This window comes from Sceloporus occidentalis, unplaced genomic scaffold (assembly GCF_023333645.1).
Source record: "Sceloporus occidentalis isolate IW3139 unplaced genomic scaffold, rSceOcc1.0.p SCAF_45, whole genome shotgun sequence".
Lineage (NCBI taxonomy): Eukaryota > Metazoa > Chordata > Lepidosauria > Squamata > Phrynosomatidae > Sceloporus > Sceloporus occidentalis.
Genome location: NW_028317025.1, coordinates 515,732 through 533,827, shown reverse-complemented (window position 1 = coordinate 533,827; position 18,096 = coordinate 515,732). Strand labels below are relative to the sequence as shown.

The 18,096-nt window shown below is 40.3% G+C and overlaps 2 protein-coding genes across 2 annotated transcripts; one reads left to right on the top strand and one right to left on the bottom strand.

Annotated features, from left to right (window-relative positions):
* Positions 1-1,636: 1,636 nt before the first annotated feature.
* On the bottom strand, positions 1,637-13,385 carry LOC149289411 (hydroxysteroid 11-beta-dehydrogenase 1-like protein). The gene is made up of 6 exons (XM_089490506.1): positions 13,188-13,385; positions 12,548-12,659; positions 7,726-7,817; positions 7,506-7,599; positions 3,285-3,450; positions 1,637-1,820 (listed from the first exon to the last, which is right to left on the bottom strand). Exons 1-6 carry the CDS (start codon positions 13,383-13,385, stop codon positions 1,637-1,639), a joined length of 846 nt encoding a protein of 281 aa, XP_089346632.1.
* A 1,681-nt stretch (positions 13,386-15,066) lies between these two features.
* LOC149289410 (MICOS complex subunit MIC13-like) lies at positions 15,067-18,021 on the top strand. The gene is made up of 4 exons (XM_089490505.1): positions 15,067-15,095; positions 15,380-15,536; positions 15,864-15,915; positions 17,924-18,021. The coding sequence occupies exons 1-4, from the start codon at positions 15,067-15,069 to the stop codon at positions 18,019-18,021; spliced, it is 336 nt and encodes a 111-aa protein (XP_089346631.1).
* Positions 18,022-18,096: the final 75 nt, after the last annotated feature.

Below are 18,096 nucleotides of genomic sequence, written 5' to 3'. Positions count from 1 at the left end.
CTATCCACTAACATGTTATATAGACATAGACTGAGGGGAAAATTGGAGGTCCCTAATCTAATAGCTTAACACCAGGTGGCTAAAACAGCCAAAGCAGCTCAGGCTGGTACTTTAGAAACGCCACTAGCTAACCTTCATGAAGCGGTGTGGAAGCCTCATTAGGAGACACCTATTGTCTCTGGTATATTAGAAACTACTGAGAATGTGTTACATATCTCTGTCCAAGACTCTGTCCAAGAGTTAAGCATGTGTTACAATCATTTATACAAAAGGGAACATTGCTTACAAGGCCAGCCACACATGGTTTTATTAAAGAGTTAAATAGAAATACATCAAAGGGTCCAATATCGCTTTCTTATGACATTTTACTTTGTGGACAAGAATTTAGATACTTAGCTTATATGGTACCAAAGAAATTAACCATAACTATAATGAAGCACCGCCGGGTAAAGCCTTAAAGAACATGGCAGAGGTACCTAGATTTTCAGGACACTGGGAGATCAATTGAAAGGTGCCATTTTGTGCCCTTGAAGTTGGACAAGAATTATAGTGCATGTTCAAAACCTTGTTGGCGTTGGTGTGATGCTGAGGATACAATGTATCACATATGGTGGGCATACCCAAGGTTAAAGTCGTTTTGGGAAAGAGTGTTATTACTTATCGACAGTCATTTACCTATCTCAGTTCAGGCAGACCCAAAGCATACGATCTTGAATTTTCCGGAGCACATGCTATTTAAAACATGTAAAATTGTTTTACTTATTGTAGCACACAATTGTAAATCCCATGTGACTCCCCTTATCTTTAACTTCTCTCATTAATTAAGGAAAATGAAAATCTGGAATATCCAGCTCATTGGGCCTCCCAAGTTTTGCATGCCGGGATCTTCATCTGTATTTAAGCTTATTAGTCTGTGTTTCTTTTTGTTTTAAAAATATTTCACACCTTTGTTTATGTTATCAGATGAAAACAAAATAATCGAACAATACTCGGATAGACATGTGGAATGTGTCTTTATTTAAACTACACAACATGTTGAACTATATTGCTGATATATGCTGATCTTGCATGTTCTATGCGCACTTTTACAGTATTTCGTTTTGTAAAACTAATAATCAGACAACTAGGATAAAACAGACAACTAGGAAGCATCCTCGCTAATCAATACTAATAGGTAAAGCAAGGAGACTTGCTTAAATACTTTATTAAAACTTAATGTTTATTTGTAACCATGTATGAATAAAACAAATAATAAAAGAAAAGTAATTAGTTAATCATATGTGTTTCGAAACAGGTGAAACTAAAATTACACTGGTTCTGTATATAGCCAGGCTTTACACCTCCATCTAGTGACTAAATGTTTCAAAAAGGTAGTGATTTCTACATTAGCTAATTTTCAAAACAAGGAGGTAGCCTGTCAGTGTTGCCAAAGCTAAATTGCCAGTGCTTACTAAAAATACAGAACACCTGTTTCTCCCCTTGCGGGATCAGAAAAGACAGGAAAGAGTGGCCGTGGTCTGTGAAAAGGACACAAGAATGCAAATTCGGCATATAAGTAGTTTTGCCTCTTTTATGACTAGCAGACAACAATCGCTTATCTTGCATGGAGGCTGGTTTACACTGCTGCCTCCTGATCTCATGGTTTGTAATGGTAGCTGCTCAACAAGATCCAGTCTCTGATCTGTGGGAACCAATCCCGGAAGAAACATGCAGGCCTTACATACCAGGGATAATACATCTCGTGCACACGGCTGGCCCCAGCGTTTATCACAGCCAATGCAGCATCCTGGGCAGGATACACAGGCATAGTGACCTTATCTCTGGAGAAAGAGAACAAATAGTATAAGAATAGCTAGGTATACTTAGTCTGACCTGCTCTCACAGGCATAACAAAAGCAATAGGGCCTAAACATCATGGGTGGAACCTGTTCTGCAGCCTTACAACCCATTTACCATGCAGCAGTGGTGGGTTTCCTTTTTCAATACACCAAAATAGAGCTTATCTATCCTGCTCCTTTGGTGTGACTTTTTGGAATCATAGATAAAGCATTGAAAATGTACCTGGATTTCATTGTAAAAATCCAGTAGCACTATCCATATAGGTATATCATTAAACATATCTCCTTTTTTGTTCTCTAGAGCATAGTAAATTGCTTTAGACTCTGCAGGGAACTGAGGCAAAAGACTTACTGTGCCCTGCACAAAGATATCGATCTATGACACACCATGAATGAAATGAGGTGTAGGACATGAAAATTAGGGTCCTCCTGTAACACAGGTACACCAATAAATCCTTTGTACTGGTGAACCTTCGAGAGTCACTAAATACTCTGCGTACTTTGTAGCATATTTTTAAGCAATCTCCAGACTTTTTATGTCCTTATGTCCTGCATGTCCTAAATTCGAATAAGTGCAAATATATGCCTGACCAAACTCTAAATCAGTTTTGGAAACTTGTTTTAGAGCCCTCCTCATTTTATTTGAGTATGCTCTTCTTATTGCAAGGGAGATGAGTGAACATCACTAAAAATTAGCTATCTTTGACAGCTGCACCAGTAGCATACCTAAAGGGAGGCGATCCGCCTCGGGTGTCACTTATTAGGAGGGTGCCCGGACAGCCACCATCGGGCTGCATAGACATCTGCACAGCCAGCCCCCGGACCAGGGAAATCAGCAAGAGAGGTAAGGCAGTGCGGGAGAGTGAATGTGTGAGTGAGTGAATGAATGAAGTTAGTAAGTTAGTGTTTAGGGGCAGAAATGACACAGACAGGCTGACTGGGGGCAGAGGTGGCACATGCTGGTTAATTTGGGGGGCAGAAGGAGCATATGCAGGCTGATTTGTGGTAGCAGACGTGGCACATGCAGACTGCTAAGGGGGCAGACTTGGCACAGAAAGACTGTTTCAGGGGCAGACTTGGCACAGACAGGCTGTTTCAGGGGCAGAGTTGGCAAAGGCAGGTTGCTTCAAGGGTAGAGTTGGCACAGGCAGGTTGCTTTGGGGCAGAGTTGGCACAGCTATGCTGCTTTAGTGGAAGAGGTGGCACAGTTAGGTTGCTTTAGTGGCAGAGGTGGCACAGTTAGGCTGCTTCAGTGGCATAGGTGACACAGGCTTCTTCAAATGTTCTAGGTACGCCCCTGAGCTGCACATATCCTTAGACTTTAACAAACACAAAGCATAAAAAAAACGAGGACCAACACCTGATGCTTTTGCACTTACACGCTTATTCAAAACACTTCTACCTCTCCAACGAAAAAGCAAAAAAGTAAGTTAATCCACTACTTACTTTATTTTTTCCATGGCAGACTCTGTATTAATTAGGCCCAGGATACAGAGTGTAATGGACACAGGTATGTCTTGCATGGTAAGCTCGTGTCTTAGGGCTCCAAAGAATCCTTCCAGTGCAAATTTAGATGCAGCATAGGGTCCTGCATATGGAATGGGGACTTTTCCTACAGTGGAAGAAGTGAATTGATGATTTGTTTTCTATGCATCAACCCTTTAAGAACGGGATTTTTTTTTCTTTTTTGTACCCTTTATACCTGAGGCTGTTTTAACATTTCTGCGGTGCTCATGTTTAGCTGTAATTTTCTTCTCTCTGATTTAGTATACCCAAGTTATATATTGGGGGGCTTTTCAGAACAAGAAGAGCTTTTTTCATATACAATTTTTTTTATCATATCAACTAATTTCCTAATAATAAAGCACTTTTTCTCAATTTGATTTGAAAAATATTTTACTCATCTACAAAAGCTAATGAAAAAAACCTGCTAAATAGAGTTTAGAAATACCCCATGTTTTGGTGTTTTTTGCAAGTTATAGGGCAATAAGTACAAGTAGCGTTTTCCTATTTCAAAACATTTTTTCCATATTTCTTTGAAAACTAGATACCCCAAGATATTTCAAATGCTGGTATTTTAACCCTTTCCATGCACAAGTTCTACCACCAGCCTTTGCCAAATTTTTGTGGCAGTAATGTATTTTTTTTGTTTTTTTACACAAATTCTATTTCAGGTAGAAATTTAGAACTCCTGGTATATGTCCTGGTCAAACAACACCCCAATATGTGTTCAGCAACATCTCACGAGTACAGTGATCACCCCATGCATGGGTTTGTTGGGTTGCTTGAGAGGTAAAAGGCCCCATTGGGGAAGTTTCCCTTTTTTTAACTTGAATCTTGACATCTAGTCTTTCTGCCCCAATTTGGGACATCTTTGAACCCGGCTAATTCAGTTTGCCCCATCAAACTATAAACACCCCAGGTTATTTAAAATGGTGGTATTTAAAATCTTTCCATGTACTAATTCTACCACAAACCTTGACAAACATTTTTTGTGTGTTGTTTTTCACACACATTGTACTTTAGGGATTTACAGCCCTTGGTATATGTTAATTGCAAATAACACCCCAATATGTGTTCATCAACATCCCGGAGTACAGTGATGCCACTCATGCATTGGTTTGGCAGGTTGTTTGGGGGCTAAAAGGCCACATTTGGGAGGTGCGTCTTTTTTTATTTGGTCAGTCTGCCCCTATGTCCTATTTGGGACATCTTTGAGCCCGGCCAATTCAATTTACCCCATCTAACCATACATTTTTTTAAACTGGTCACCCCACGGGTATTTGAAATGCTAGCGTGTTACAACTTTCCATGCAAGCATTTTTAGGAAGATAGAACACTAATTGTAACACTTGAACATAAAACATTAATAACATTATTCTTCTTTTATATTTTCGACGTAACATTTTGTTGCAACTGGATGGTTCCCCTGATGGTGACACTGCATAATTATTTTTAAATGTTACCAATTTTTTATTTATTTTAACTTTTTTCCATTTCCTTTTAATATTTTACATTTACGTTGCAATTAGAAAGCAGGGCTCCATTGATTTGCATGGTTGAATGCAGTACTTGAATTCAACCTGCAGGGGGAGCTCAGAGTTCTCAGGAGGGTCTGGAGAGATTCTCTTGAGAACTCGTTTATTGTTTTAAAGGATACCGCTATCTTGCGAGAGGCAAAAACTCTCGCAGTGGCGCTTGTGAAAGTTCTCCGGAGCAGTCATACTGCAACCTGGGGTGGGTTTTCAGTATTTCTGAATGCATCTATCGATTAGGGTTGCCACCTTTCTTGCAAAAAAATACCGGCCATGCTAATTTGCATAATTAATTCTATATGCGTTACATCACAGGAAGTGATATAAGAGATACGATACATTTGCAGAGGAAATTTTCCTAAATCACACAAACAAAAACATTCAAAGAATAAAATCACATAATTATAAATAACACTTATTTATTGAACAAAACCCAATAAATAAAAGGGAACACTAAATACAAATATATATACAATGACACGGTTGGATAAGTTTAGTGTGGAAGACCTTGACTGGCCTGCACAAAGGCCTGACCTCAATCACATCGAACACCTTTGGGATGAACTGGAATGGAGATTGCAAGGCCTTCTCGTCCAACATCAGTGCCTGACCTCACAAACGATCTACTGGATGAATGGGCACAAAATTCCCACAGAAACACTCCAAACTCTAGTGGAGCCTTCCCAGAAGAGTGGAAGCTGTTTTAGCTGCAATGGGGGACCAATCACATATTAATGTCTATGTATTTAGAATGTGATGTCACAAAAGCCCATATTGGTATAATGGTAGGTCAAGAGAACATGCCCTCCATGGAAGATAAGATCAGAAGCATCACAGAGTTAGCCAGCTGGTAGAACTACTGAAGGGTGTGAAGATTAAGAAGACGACTTGCCTACTGGAAAAATACAAGGATATAACTCCATCCGAAGCCCGAGACTGCTAAACAAAGGCTCAGAGCAATGGCTACCAGACAAAGGAGATACACTAGAGAAGCAGAGGCCAAAAAGATAAATGCTCTGTTCTCCAAAGGACCTTCCAAGGTCAGTGGAACTCTGAATTGCAGTGCAAATTAAATAACACATAACACCAATGCAAAGTGGCTGCAGGACCTTAGAGTAGACCACAGCATTCTCCCAGTACAGGAACCAGTCACCATCACAGTAGCAAACATCCAACATGTAGTCAACAACATGAAGAGCTCAAAAGGACCTGTCCCAGACATGGTCCATACTGGCTGAAGAAACTGACAGCAGTACATCAATGCCTGGCAGGACACATGAAACACCTGCTAGCAACATGCTCCCACTCATACTGGCTAACACAAGGACAGTGCTGATCATAAAAGACCCTCATAAGTGTAAACCACCCTCCAACTACCAGCCAATACTGCCTCCCCACAACACAGAAAGTCTTATCAGTCATCATAGCCACCAAGCTACAGGACCACATAGGCCAGTACATGAGCACAGCTCAGAATGGCATAGGGAACACCACCAGAGGCTGCAAGCACTAGTTGCTCATAGACAGAGCAGTCACCCAAGACTCAAAAATCTAGACATACCAGCCTGAGCACAGCCTGAATTGACTACAGGAAAGCCTATGACTCAATGCCACACACAGGGCTGGTCTCAAAGGCAGCACTGAGGCACTGATAATGGCAGCAAAAGAGCAGGCACTAAGTACCAGATCCATAGAGCCAGGCATCTAACTCACCAGATAGGACCCACGTTGCAGGAAAAGAGTAGCCTCTGAGACAGTCCAACACAAAGTATCAGACTGTAAGATACTCGCAGGAACATTGTACACTGCACGGTGCAACCAAGCAGCTGGCATTGTGTATAGGAACATCTGCATGGAATATGGGCTAAAGCCTCCCAAGTCCAAATGCGAGATTCCCCAAAAGGTTGTGGCGGACAACGGGGCTGAAATCCTGTTGGACTTCTTGATCCAGACGGCCAAGCAGGTACTGGCCAATCAACCCAACATCGTGGTAGTAGACAAGGACCAGAGGAAAGTGGTGGTGATAGATGTAGTGGTGCCAAGTGACAAGAACATCAGGAAGAAGCTACAAAAGAGCCAAAGTTGTCCCAGTGGCCATAGGTGCACTCTGGGCTATGACTCCTAAACTGGGAGAGTGGCCCCAACAGATTCTAGGAAAAACATCAAAACACTCTGTCCAAAAGAGTGCAGTGCTAGGAACAGCTAAGATACTGCGCAGAACCCTCAAACTCCCAGGCCTCTGATAGAGAACCTGAGGTTGAGGAAGACACAACACCTATAGGGGTGAGAAGGGAATATTATATAATATATTAATATTGACAAAGGAAATGTAAAAACTAACAAAAGTAACAATGAGACATAACAAAAGGTGTGACATCACATTAAAATTAAACTTTTTTACATGCCAAATTTCAAAAGAAACAAGACAACATGGGCATAGAAGTAAAAATAATAAATAGTAAAAATAAATAATAGAATTCGGGGTACGAGAATATGATGTCACACCTTCTTGTCTCTACTGGGGTACCTAATAACCTGGCAATCTAAGTAAGTAGTCTGCCTGATCAAGCCATCCAGCCATACTATCCCCTATTTTTAAACATATCACCATTAAAACAAAGGATTCTTTTACCTGCCATGGACGATAAGACAATGATGGAGCCTTTTGATTGGGTCAGGTAGGGTAGCGCAACAGAAGCAAGGTCGACATAGCTCAGAAAATTTACCTGAAATTAAGGACAAAAAAGTTGATCCAATATGGAGAAGGAAAAACCAAATATGTGAGCAAGTTCCAAAGAGCGTAAACTACAAGACAGCTCTTGTATTTGACTGAAGCTAAACATCACACATACCTCCATTAACCAACGTGTATGATTGACATCTCCCTCCCACAATTTGAATGGGGTGGCACCAATGTGATTTAACACCAGGTAATCTACGCCACCTGTGAAGAGGAAAATAAGAAGTTACAAAACTATTTTAATTGAAACACAACTATATTGCTGCTTTTTTCTAATTTTGATTTTTTTCAGTATATATACACATATCTTGGGAATATGAATCCATTACTAAAACCCCCCCACACACACACATATATACATATATGGTATGTGTATGTCTGTATGCATGTATGATTTAAACACTTCCAAGTACCACAAGTAGCTTGTACCAAACTTCTGCGCAATAAATAAATACTAAAATATTTACTCCTTTGTATGAAATACAATTACCATATGTAATTAAGGTACTCCAAAGGGTATATTAAAATGCACAGAATCTGTGCTCTAGCCATCCTCGATGGCCCCCCACAAATAACTACCCAATCAAATATATTGTCTCGGTCAGAGATTTTAGCATGACTAAATTCATCAGTTTAAGCAACTATTAATTAGAGCATAACATATTAATGAGGATTTATAATGAAAATCCATGATATATATGTTAGGTAGATTTTTATACATACCATATTTTTTTGAGATGAAAAAGATGCAAAAATCCGGTTCACTCCACTGCGATCTTGTCCTAGCCAAAAACTTATTTTTGGCTATAGATGCCTTGTCCTATCAGTCTGAAGAAGGGTTTGGCAACCAATGCTAGTAACTCATATAGATCATCTGTAAATGTTATAATTCCTATCTGACATCTCTGGCACCTGCACATTGGACCTCCTGGGATACCACCTACTAGCTTGCTCAAGTTGCTTGGGGTTTTTCATGCGCTGCAGATCCCAGTTTTGCAACATAAAAACCTCAGGTCCTGCTACCTCCTTGGAATTGTTAGAGGGTTAGTCTAGATTCCCTAACCCTACAGACCAGCATTCCCTCTCCGCAAAATTAGAACAGATCAGGGTTAAAGTATGTTCGGCAGCCAGGAGCAGGTCGTGAAGGTACTGAAGTGTTTGGCAGCCTCTCTCTCCAATACGAACTTCCCCCACGAACCCCCTAACCACGACAGATTTCATGTTATATATCAATCGCCTAGCGCAAAGATTAGGTTATAATCCAAACTCCTTCTCGGGCCAATCCTTCTGTATTGGGGCAGTATCTGCAGCCCCTCAAAACAACATACCGGTGCACATAATCAAGAGATTAGGAAAATGGAAATCGTCATGCTATGACAGATATATCCTGAACCCGGAACTGGAGTTGAGGAAAGCCTTCAAAGACTTTGCAAAATGATAATACAGTTGTCTCAAACCCCTATTAATAAACTCTACTTTGCTCCTACTCTCAGCGTTGCTTCCTTTCTTTGGTCTTCTCTCAGTTCACTCTCTGTGCGCCCCTCAGTCTCTATATTTTCTCTTTCCTATCCCTCTTCCTTCTCCTTTCCATGAGGTAGACCCCTTTCCTACCTACTAAGGGGGTGTTTTCGGGGTCTAGGTCTGCCTCTGGTCAGACCTAGGACTGAGAGCTGTCCTAGGTCTGACCTGAGGCAGTTCCCTAGCCATCCTCCACAATAGGATATGATGCCATTTTAAAGAATTGCAGCGCCACGTAAACTTGCTAGGCCGATTAGAATATGCCACTGGATCTATCAATTAAGGAGTTCCAAAACAAAAAAGTTCTACAAAAATAGATGCGTTATTTTAGCCTAAATCATTCAAAGCATGCCACACATCTTACCCAACTTTCTATCCAATTTTTATGCACAAAGGCAAAGGTAACAGATGGGGGTCACTGTATGAATGATCCAAATGACTGGGTTTTCCTAGATATTAGTTGCAGAACTGCACTGCTGGATAATAACTATGGTTCATAGTTGCACTTTAATAGGGATCCACAAAACCCACATTTTAGGAAAACTAAAAAGTAAAAATTACTAAGGTATCTCTGAGCTTCCATGGTCTGCTCACTGATTGCATTGGGGATTCAACCCAGAAGCAAAACTACGCTGGCACGTCGGTGTAAGCAACTTGTCTGTGTCTGAGTTGTAGGGGCACTTTCATGCATACAACAAGTGGGCCCCTTAAATTTTATTTGGTGTGGATTTGCCTCTTTCCCTGGCACCGTATTCTATTCAACTAGGTGAAAATGGTAAGTGAATTTGACATGGACTCTAATCTTCTGATACGTTTGAGCTGTACAGGAAGAGCAGAAAGACTGTAGCTGGGCAGTCAATTACCCACTGACAAACCTGCTCCAATATTGAATATTGGGGGAAAAATGGACCATGGACAGGGGATGATTGACAAAAGTACCCACTTCTCCCAACCTGCATAGATTAATTTTAAAAAACCAAAAAATATTATATAAATATATTGTTTAGTAATTCATTTAACAATATGTTAACATTTTCTTCATGTTGTTTCAATGATGTACTAGATTGCGCAACCCATAAAATCTGCCCTTTCACTCTTGTGACCCTTAGACACATGCTCAAATCCACAGAGTTCCAAGGAATGGCCAGAATACTGTGGCTCCTATATTCATTGACAAAACAAATTAGAAGGTGATTTTGAAAAGTATGGCTGGACAAGACAGTGTTGGTTTCAGTGGGTGACGTGCCAACCTCTATTTTCTTTATTGAAGCCCAAGGTCAGTGATGAAGAAAACAGAAGGTACACAAAATTTAAAAAGATTGTATCCCTCACATCAAGGAAGGAAATTAAGCTGCAGCAGCAGAGAGCAGGGCATGGGACAGGTACTGGCAGACAGACTGAATCCCCCCTCGCATATTCTACTGGGCTTGCGCACAGTGTGACTGTACACTACAGCTTCTCCAAATCCACCCCACACCAGTAAATTTTCTGCACTAAAATAAACTATCACTTTATTAATTAACTTGCAGTGTTGTATATGAGCAAAAAGGTAAAAGGGCATCAACACACCTATATATATGTAATGATTGTCCCTTCCCCTTGTAAATACTGATTGGCCAGAGCGAAAAAAAAGTAACGAAAAACTCCCACAGGCCATAATCATTACTGAGACCACTTCTTGTTTTTTTTTGTTACTTCTACATATCTTCAGTCAGTGGTATATACCCTCCTATACACAGTCCCTTCCCACTTTACCACATCAAGGAGTGCCAAAACGGCTTGTAATGGTGTCGAAACAGCTTGTAGCTTGGCGGATACACATGGCAACGAATGGACAAATCCTAACAAAATCTTAACACCATTGCAAATCGGTTTCAACAGTTTAATCTGGGATCGACCACATTATCGGAGATTTGTTCAAATGCACAAAACAGGCATTTTTTGTTAAAAAAACAAGTTTGTACGAATACAAATACACACATCTTCCCTGGGTCCCAGAACCCAGGTTTTAAAAAAACGTGTTTTTAATAATTTTTTACCTGACCCTAATGGGTTAATTTAATACATAGCTTTAAGTTTATTTTGGTAGTGTCCGGTCTATATATCAAGTCGCTTTTTTAGCCTAATCAACTAGGGACCCAGACCTATCCATTGATACCACAGGATCAGTTTTTTTTTTATTATTTTTTAAAAGGCCTTTTTGCCTGAAAAAAAAAATATAGCACTGTGTGTAAGTGTTAGGCAGGTGTGAAAAATGCTGTAAAGAATGCTTTCAAAATAGACATGTTAATAGTTCATTTTTCATTCAGACAAACTGATACATTAGGTAAAGAGGTCTGCACTCTTAAATTAGATGATAAATCCTTTAGTCAAACCTTTGAACTTTCAACTATGACACATGGGCATTAATCAAATGAGCATTATTTAGTTGCTGTGTTAACATTTTTTTAAACAGTTCAAGATATTGCTTCAAGATTACCTGTACTTCCAAGCATGTATCTGATTTGCTTGCTAAATGGCCTTTTTGTATGCTTCTTTAAACTTACTTTTCAATAGTACAGCTGTTTTGGAGCTTAATGGCTAAGCTCAGCTTGACAATTGTGGACAGGTACAAGCACAAGTCAAACTGCCTCAGACTCCTTTAGGGTTTTGGTCCTTACCTGGGTCCCTATGAACTTTTCCTATGCACCACACAAACTCACCAACTTTTAAGGGACATTAAGAGAACGGTGTTTATATTTTAATGACTGATATAAAGCCTCATAGATGCTAGATCAAATTTACTACAATCCATATATACTGCATTGAATATACAGCTGCAGGAGACATCTATTATGAGAATTATGTTTCAGATCTTGTGGTCTGCAAGCCACATAAAGTATAACAAAAATTTGTGCAATAATGTTAGTGGTTGAATAGTTAACATATGCCATACAATAGAACCAGATTGTGGAGGGGGTATGTCTGCCACTGGTATATAATCTCTGACTTTACAACAGCTGCCAAGTCAACCAAGTCCAGAAAATATCTTGCATGCTGTATACAGGGGTGACAAAGAGGGTAGTTACTTCCTAGACTTGTTTGATTTGAAGACTTGGAACACTACCAAGCTTTTTTGTGGTTCCAAGCAATGGCAGCCTTTATAGTACATTATTACTTTAGGGACCATTTGCACACTGACTATGTACTCCCTCTTGGTGAATATGTGTTGGCCACACATAGAACATGTTGTCTGACAAATGTTATTTTTTTATTGGGTCACTGGCTGGGATTCTCTTTCTTGGCTGTATAAGGTCCTAACACAATGACGCAGAGAAGCACGACTTCCTACTACCGCTCGTAATTGCTGAGAGAAAAGCTGCATTTGTATTGTTATTATACAGTAAAGTATGGCAATTAACATTGCACACATTCACCTAGCAAAGAGATCGCCTGGTCAAGTACTTGCTTACGAGCTGCAGGTTCTCCCATGTCTGCAAGAACCAGGAACACATTCTTTGCTCCAAGTTCCATGCATTTTGTCTTTACCTGTAGTGAATCGAAAAGAACTATGCTATTAACCATCTCATGGCATATGCAAAATGTGTTACAAGGAATGTATATAGCTGTATAATTTTACCAATTAGAGTCACATCACAGCGGGAAGGACACGTCCCACAGTCCTACATAGTTCTACATATCAAATTGACCCTACAGTAAGCCCTACAAAAGCCACTATCTAACTGTAAAATAAACTGCATGTCACATTTCAATTAAATCAATAAATTTTATTACCCTGCTTATTGAGAAACAAAACTCCAAAAACCCAAAGACAGAGATATTACACAAGGGAACCAAGTCCTGCAGTTATATTTGTAACAATAATACGTAGAAGCGGGAGTGACAGTTTACAATGGACTCACACGCTTTACCTTTAATCCTATTCCTCAACTTTCACAGCTCTACGAAAACCTGCCTGTCTCACATTACAGGTGGGGTTAACTCTTTTTTTTTATGAGTCTTGTTTATTCTTGCTTCCAGAGTTTTGCAACTCTATCACTAGATCAGGTTACTCACCTTTTGGAGTGCATGTTCCCTTCTTGCAGTTAGGACAAGTTCTGCTCCAGCCCTGGCATAGTGATAAGCAATTTCCTCCCCAATGCCAGTGCTTGCACCAGTGACAAGGACCCTAGCATTGGCAAGGCTGGCTGTGGATAGAATGACATGTGAGCCCCATGGAGTTATAGATCCCTGCAGAAATTCATCAAATTTCATGGTATGTCGTTCTTACCAAGGTTGAAATTGTCCATATAAAGATATCCCAGAATCCCCACCAGTGCTATGGTACACCATCCTCTCACTGAGCCCATATCTGGATTGTTCCTCACAAGTAATTCAGCACTGATTGTCTGTAGATGTGTGCTGCATGTTATGACATACTGGTGTTTAGCAGGGTGCAGTTGCAAAAGCTGTTCACATGTGATCACAGGATCACATGCTAGAAATTGCCATTCCATAAAACACATTCCACAGTATTAACTGGTTTATAGCTGAGTGTTAGCGGATTTCCCTATTACCGACTAAGGGCTATTACAGGTATATATAGTATATGTAGTCTTGTAGTTTTAGCTGCATTCCTGGGGTGCATTGACAAATTATGAGGGTCCCTCATTCCTAACCTGCATCATTTATGCTATTTATTAGACTTGTGCATTTGGATTCCTACGCATTGATTAGTACTCAAAAACGGCCAAATCCCCACAAAGCAAACGAAAACAAAGCAAAAAGCTCAGAACTTTCATTCAAACTCTCATTCTCTCTCTCTCTCTCATACTCTCTTCCATCTTCTGTGTTCACCCGCATCTCCGCAGACATAACCTGGCACAAACTTCCGCCAAAATTTTGTTGTCCTCCACCACAATACTTTAATCTGGGGAAAAGGACGTCACAGAAAGTGCTTCCATTTTGGCAGTTCACCTTAGGGCAAAAGGGCAGGGTTTCTGGTGACGCCCAATGCGTATTCGGCCAGTGCATGTGGCATTCCAAACTGCTATATACATGGACATGCCTATAACCCCCAGAGGCACAGAAACCACACAGGGTGTTAGAGGGAGTTTGCGTGTTAGATATGCACTTTATTTATGGGGCAAAGAAATACTGCACCTATATGCCCCACTCGCCCTTGCTCTCATTAGGTGTGTTTATGGGAGGATCATAAAGTGGCGCACTGGGTGGAGCAATTGAATAGATATGGGGTGGGCTGATGGGAGGGACATGGGGACCAGACCTTTAATCTGTGCTGAGCCCCAAGACTTCTGGTAGTGTAGTGCACTGGCACTGTGCTGAACAACAAACATGTAACAATTCTGGTGGAAGTAGGTATGATGGCTGCCGATTGACAGCCTCATTACACTAAAGAAATATTTTCTTGCTTGTGGTAATCACGGAAAGGATACTCTACATATGACATGCATGGTTGGTACCTGGGCTCCACTTTCCAAACCATGTATCACCATCCGCTTGCCAAGCCAGTCGGAGGCCCTTTTAATTAAATGGCAAAATACAAGTCCAACATGACTTGCTGTTTATAACAAAGGTGGCCCTGGTGTATTATTGTTATAAACCTTTTTAAAAAACATTTTATTGAATGTTACTTTTCAACAACGCCTGATAAAATACTAAATTAATGTAAACTTATTTCTTACTAATTTAAAATACCTGGCCAATGTGTCATATACACACATTAGCTGCATTATGCTGAAAAAATCAACATACTTATTTGTTGTAATAAATTCGCGTAACCTCAGGCTACCCTAGTTCTGATATAATTCTTCGGTAAAAATACGATTCGCGAAGACTGTGCGTAGACTACAAATCCCATAACACACTGCGCGCCAACTGCGACCGGAAGTGGATCAGCTGTCACTCGCGCTGAGTGCCCTTGGCCGGATGAAAGATGGCGCCTGCCGTGCTGAGACTGCTGAAGTAAGTTACGGGTGGAGGTGCACTAATAAAGCATCCTATCAGACAAAAATATAAGACAGATATGCATTCCAAGGATGGTATCGCTACTTAATCGCAAGCCCTTTCTAAATAGTAACCTTGCATACGCTGGTAGAAGCCTCCGCATCTCTACATATATTTGTTAATAAACAACTACGGAATAGCATTGGAGGCAAGGTCAACCAAAATATATTGAACAAAGCATGTGTATATTACTCCATGCTTCTGTTATGGTGTATCTAGTAGTGCTTGTTACTTTCATTCAGGTTTACTACCAAGTCGGCTGTGGCTGGTGGAGCAGTGTATGTGGCCTATGACCAGGGGCTTTTGGGGAGCAGTACAGAGGGGGAGGACGTCCTAAAGAAGACAGTTTCTGCTGTGCCTCCAGCCTTGCAGGAATGGGCAGACTACTTTGGTTGGCAGGTACGGGTAATAAGATGCAATTTACCTTACTGCACCTGGATCTGAACTTACATTATTGGAAATATCTTCAAAAATATATAAGCTAAACAAGCGTTCTACAGATAATTATAACAGCAGACTATTTCAGGTCTTCACAAAAATTCTTATCTGCCTTGGTACCAATTGTGTTTACAGAGATTCAGTAATATTTACATTTTCTGAGCCATTTCACAGGTGTACCTGTAGATGCAGGCAGTGTGTTGAGGCTCTTACCCGAGTATGGTTGAGGGAACACGTCAAATGTGATTTTCATCTATTAAAATCTATAAAATATTTGTTTTCTTACAGATCCCATCTGCACCAAAACTTGATTTCTCTGTCTGCGAGTCCTGGAACTGGGGTAATGTCTGCAAGGACAAAGTAGAGATTAAGCTCCTCCTACCTGAAATGTTTTATTACTCCCCCAAACAGCCTACCAAAATGTGAATGCATATTAAAGTATTTGAGTACTTTAATATGCATATTTGACATTGGTTAAAAAAAAACCCCTGAAAACATCATACCTCCTGTCCACTCTCCTTAACTGTCCCCAGTCACCATCAGAAAAGTGTCATAGAAACGTGTGTGCGGGTCTTTATTAGACCCCCTCCCCCTTGGAAATTTCTTGCAATTGGCAGTTACAGGGTTAAATATGAATGACACGCATAGCTGTTTCTAAACAAGATTTTTTTTTAATGTTATGCTGGGAGTTGCACTCCAAAAGTGGCCAGAAAAAGAAAACTGCTAAACAAAAGTATATATTTTTTTGAAAGTTGGCATCCCAAAAAACTTTTGATTTAACCATTTTAGAGCTAGTCTGGCCTAAACATTGAAGTAAAACTTAATTTTTAACAAACTCATTATATCCAAATACAATATTTCAGTACATTTCTTTACCTTGGTACATGAAATTACTAAAACAACTTGTGTTGAGCCTGTAGATTCGCTCCTGTAGTAGCGATCGAAGTCTCGGGAGGGGCAGGGTTTGACTCAGGGTTGCTGTGCTGGTCTGCCCAGACACCAGCAGTAGTAGCAGCAGCAGTAGTAGTAGCAGCAGCAGCAGTAGTAGTAGTGCTGTTGCGCGATCACTACGGTTGTGGCGACGTGGGGGGCATTTATTATGCATGACACACCATGTATGTCACAGAACAAATGAGCCCACTTGGGTATGACGTACCTGGTACGTCACCGGGCGTGAAGGGGTTTAAACTCTTACTTCACTGTGAAGGCCTTTCCCCAGTCAGCATGTCCTGTGAGAAAGATGTAGGTGGACCTGGATAATACATAATAATGTTTTTTGCTGCCACTCCTATTGAACTGTGCATTATATAGGGGCTGCTTCAGCTTGCCCAAGGACACTATTACTTAGCCCTTGATTGAACAGTTCTGATGTAGTTAGAAAAATGTATGCTGCGGGTGACACGCTTCCCCTTTGCTGTGGTTGTGCTAAATTGCTTGTGAATATATTCCACTTGGTGATCATCAGGGGAGATGTAGTTCAATAATAGATGGAATCCCACATTATATTTTCCTTCCACAAAATTTAGTTTTTTTGTTTTTATTTAGTAAATACTTATACACTGTCTGATACTGATTCTGAATATTTTCTGAAAAAAACACAATGATTTCGCTTTGCGCAGAGGTGAGCCTCAGGTTAGCAGTGTCTGCTTGCTCTCCACTGGCAATCCCTCCACATATTCACACCCTCTCTTCCTCTATGGTGCTGCTCACACAGATCATCCTTGTACCTCAAGCGTCATCTATATCTCTACTGAAGCTAGATGCCACTACTTACACTGGGTCATTTAGAAATACATAATATGTGACCCCATTTGAGCCTCTGTTACAGCAACACCTGGGTAACGGGCAATGTCAAATCAATAGTCACATAAGGCAGTACATTAAAGTCTCTCTCCACTGGATACACCAAACGAGTGTCATAACTGATGTTTCTTAAGCAAGGTAACAACAGTAACCTGCAATTTAGTTCTAAAGTTAAAAACACAAAAACTATTGTGCTATTGTAAACCAGTACTTGGTAACTAAACTTGGCTTTACTGTATTTACCGCAACGCCTAGGTTATGCAAGAGAATTACTCAAACAAAAGCAAGTGTGGCTCTTGGTTTTTAATTGCCCTATGCAAAGATTTTTAAGGGGATCCATGTGTAATGCAAGTGATAAAATGAAATAACGTATACATTAAACATAATAAGTTTGCACAAAAAATATATACACCTTTTATACTTGTAGTGTACCATAACCAGTGATGCGGTCCCTTATACCAAGGGGACTCTAAACACCTACTTTAATATGCTTGTGTTATGTTGTAGACATTGAAGAACTCTTCCTTATTCCTGTACTTTTGCAGGTGTCCAGAAATCTGTAGCGGCACTCTCATCTGCTCCAAGCAAGGCTTGTGAATACTCGGCAGAAGGATGGAAGTACATGAAGGACCTTGTGAAGTGAATTACCAATGTACATAATACACAATAAAAACTTTATTTATACAGTTTTTGTGTGTACAATTGACTTAATAGATGA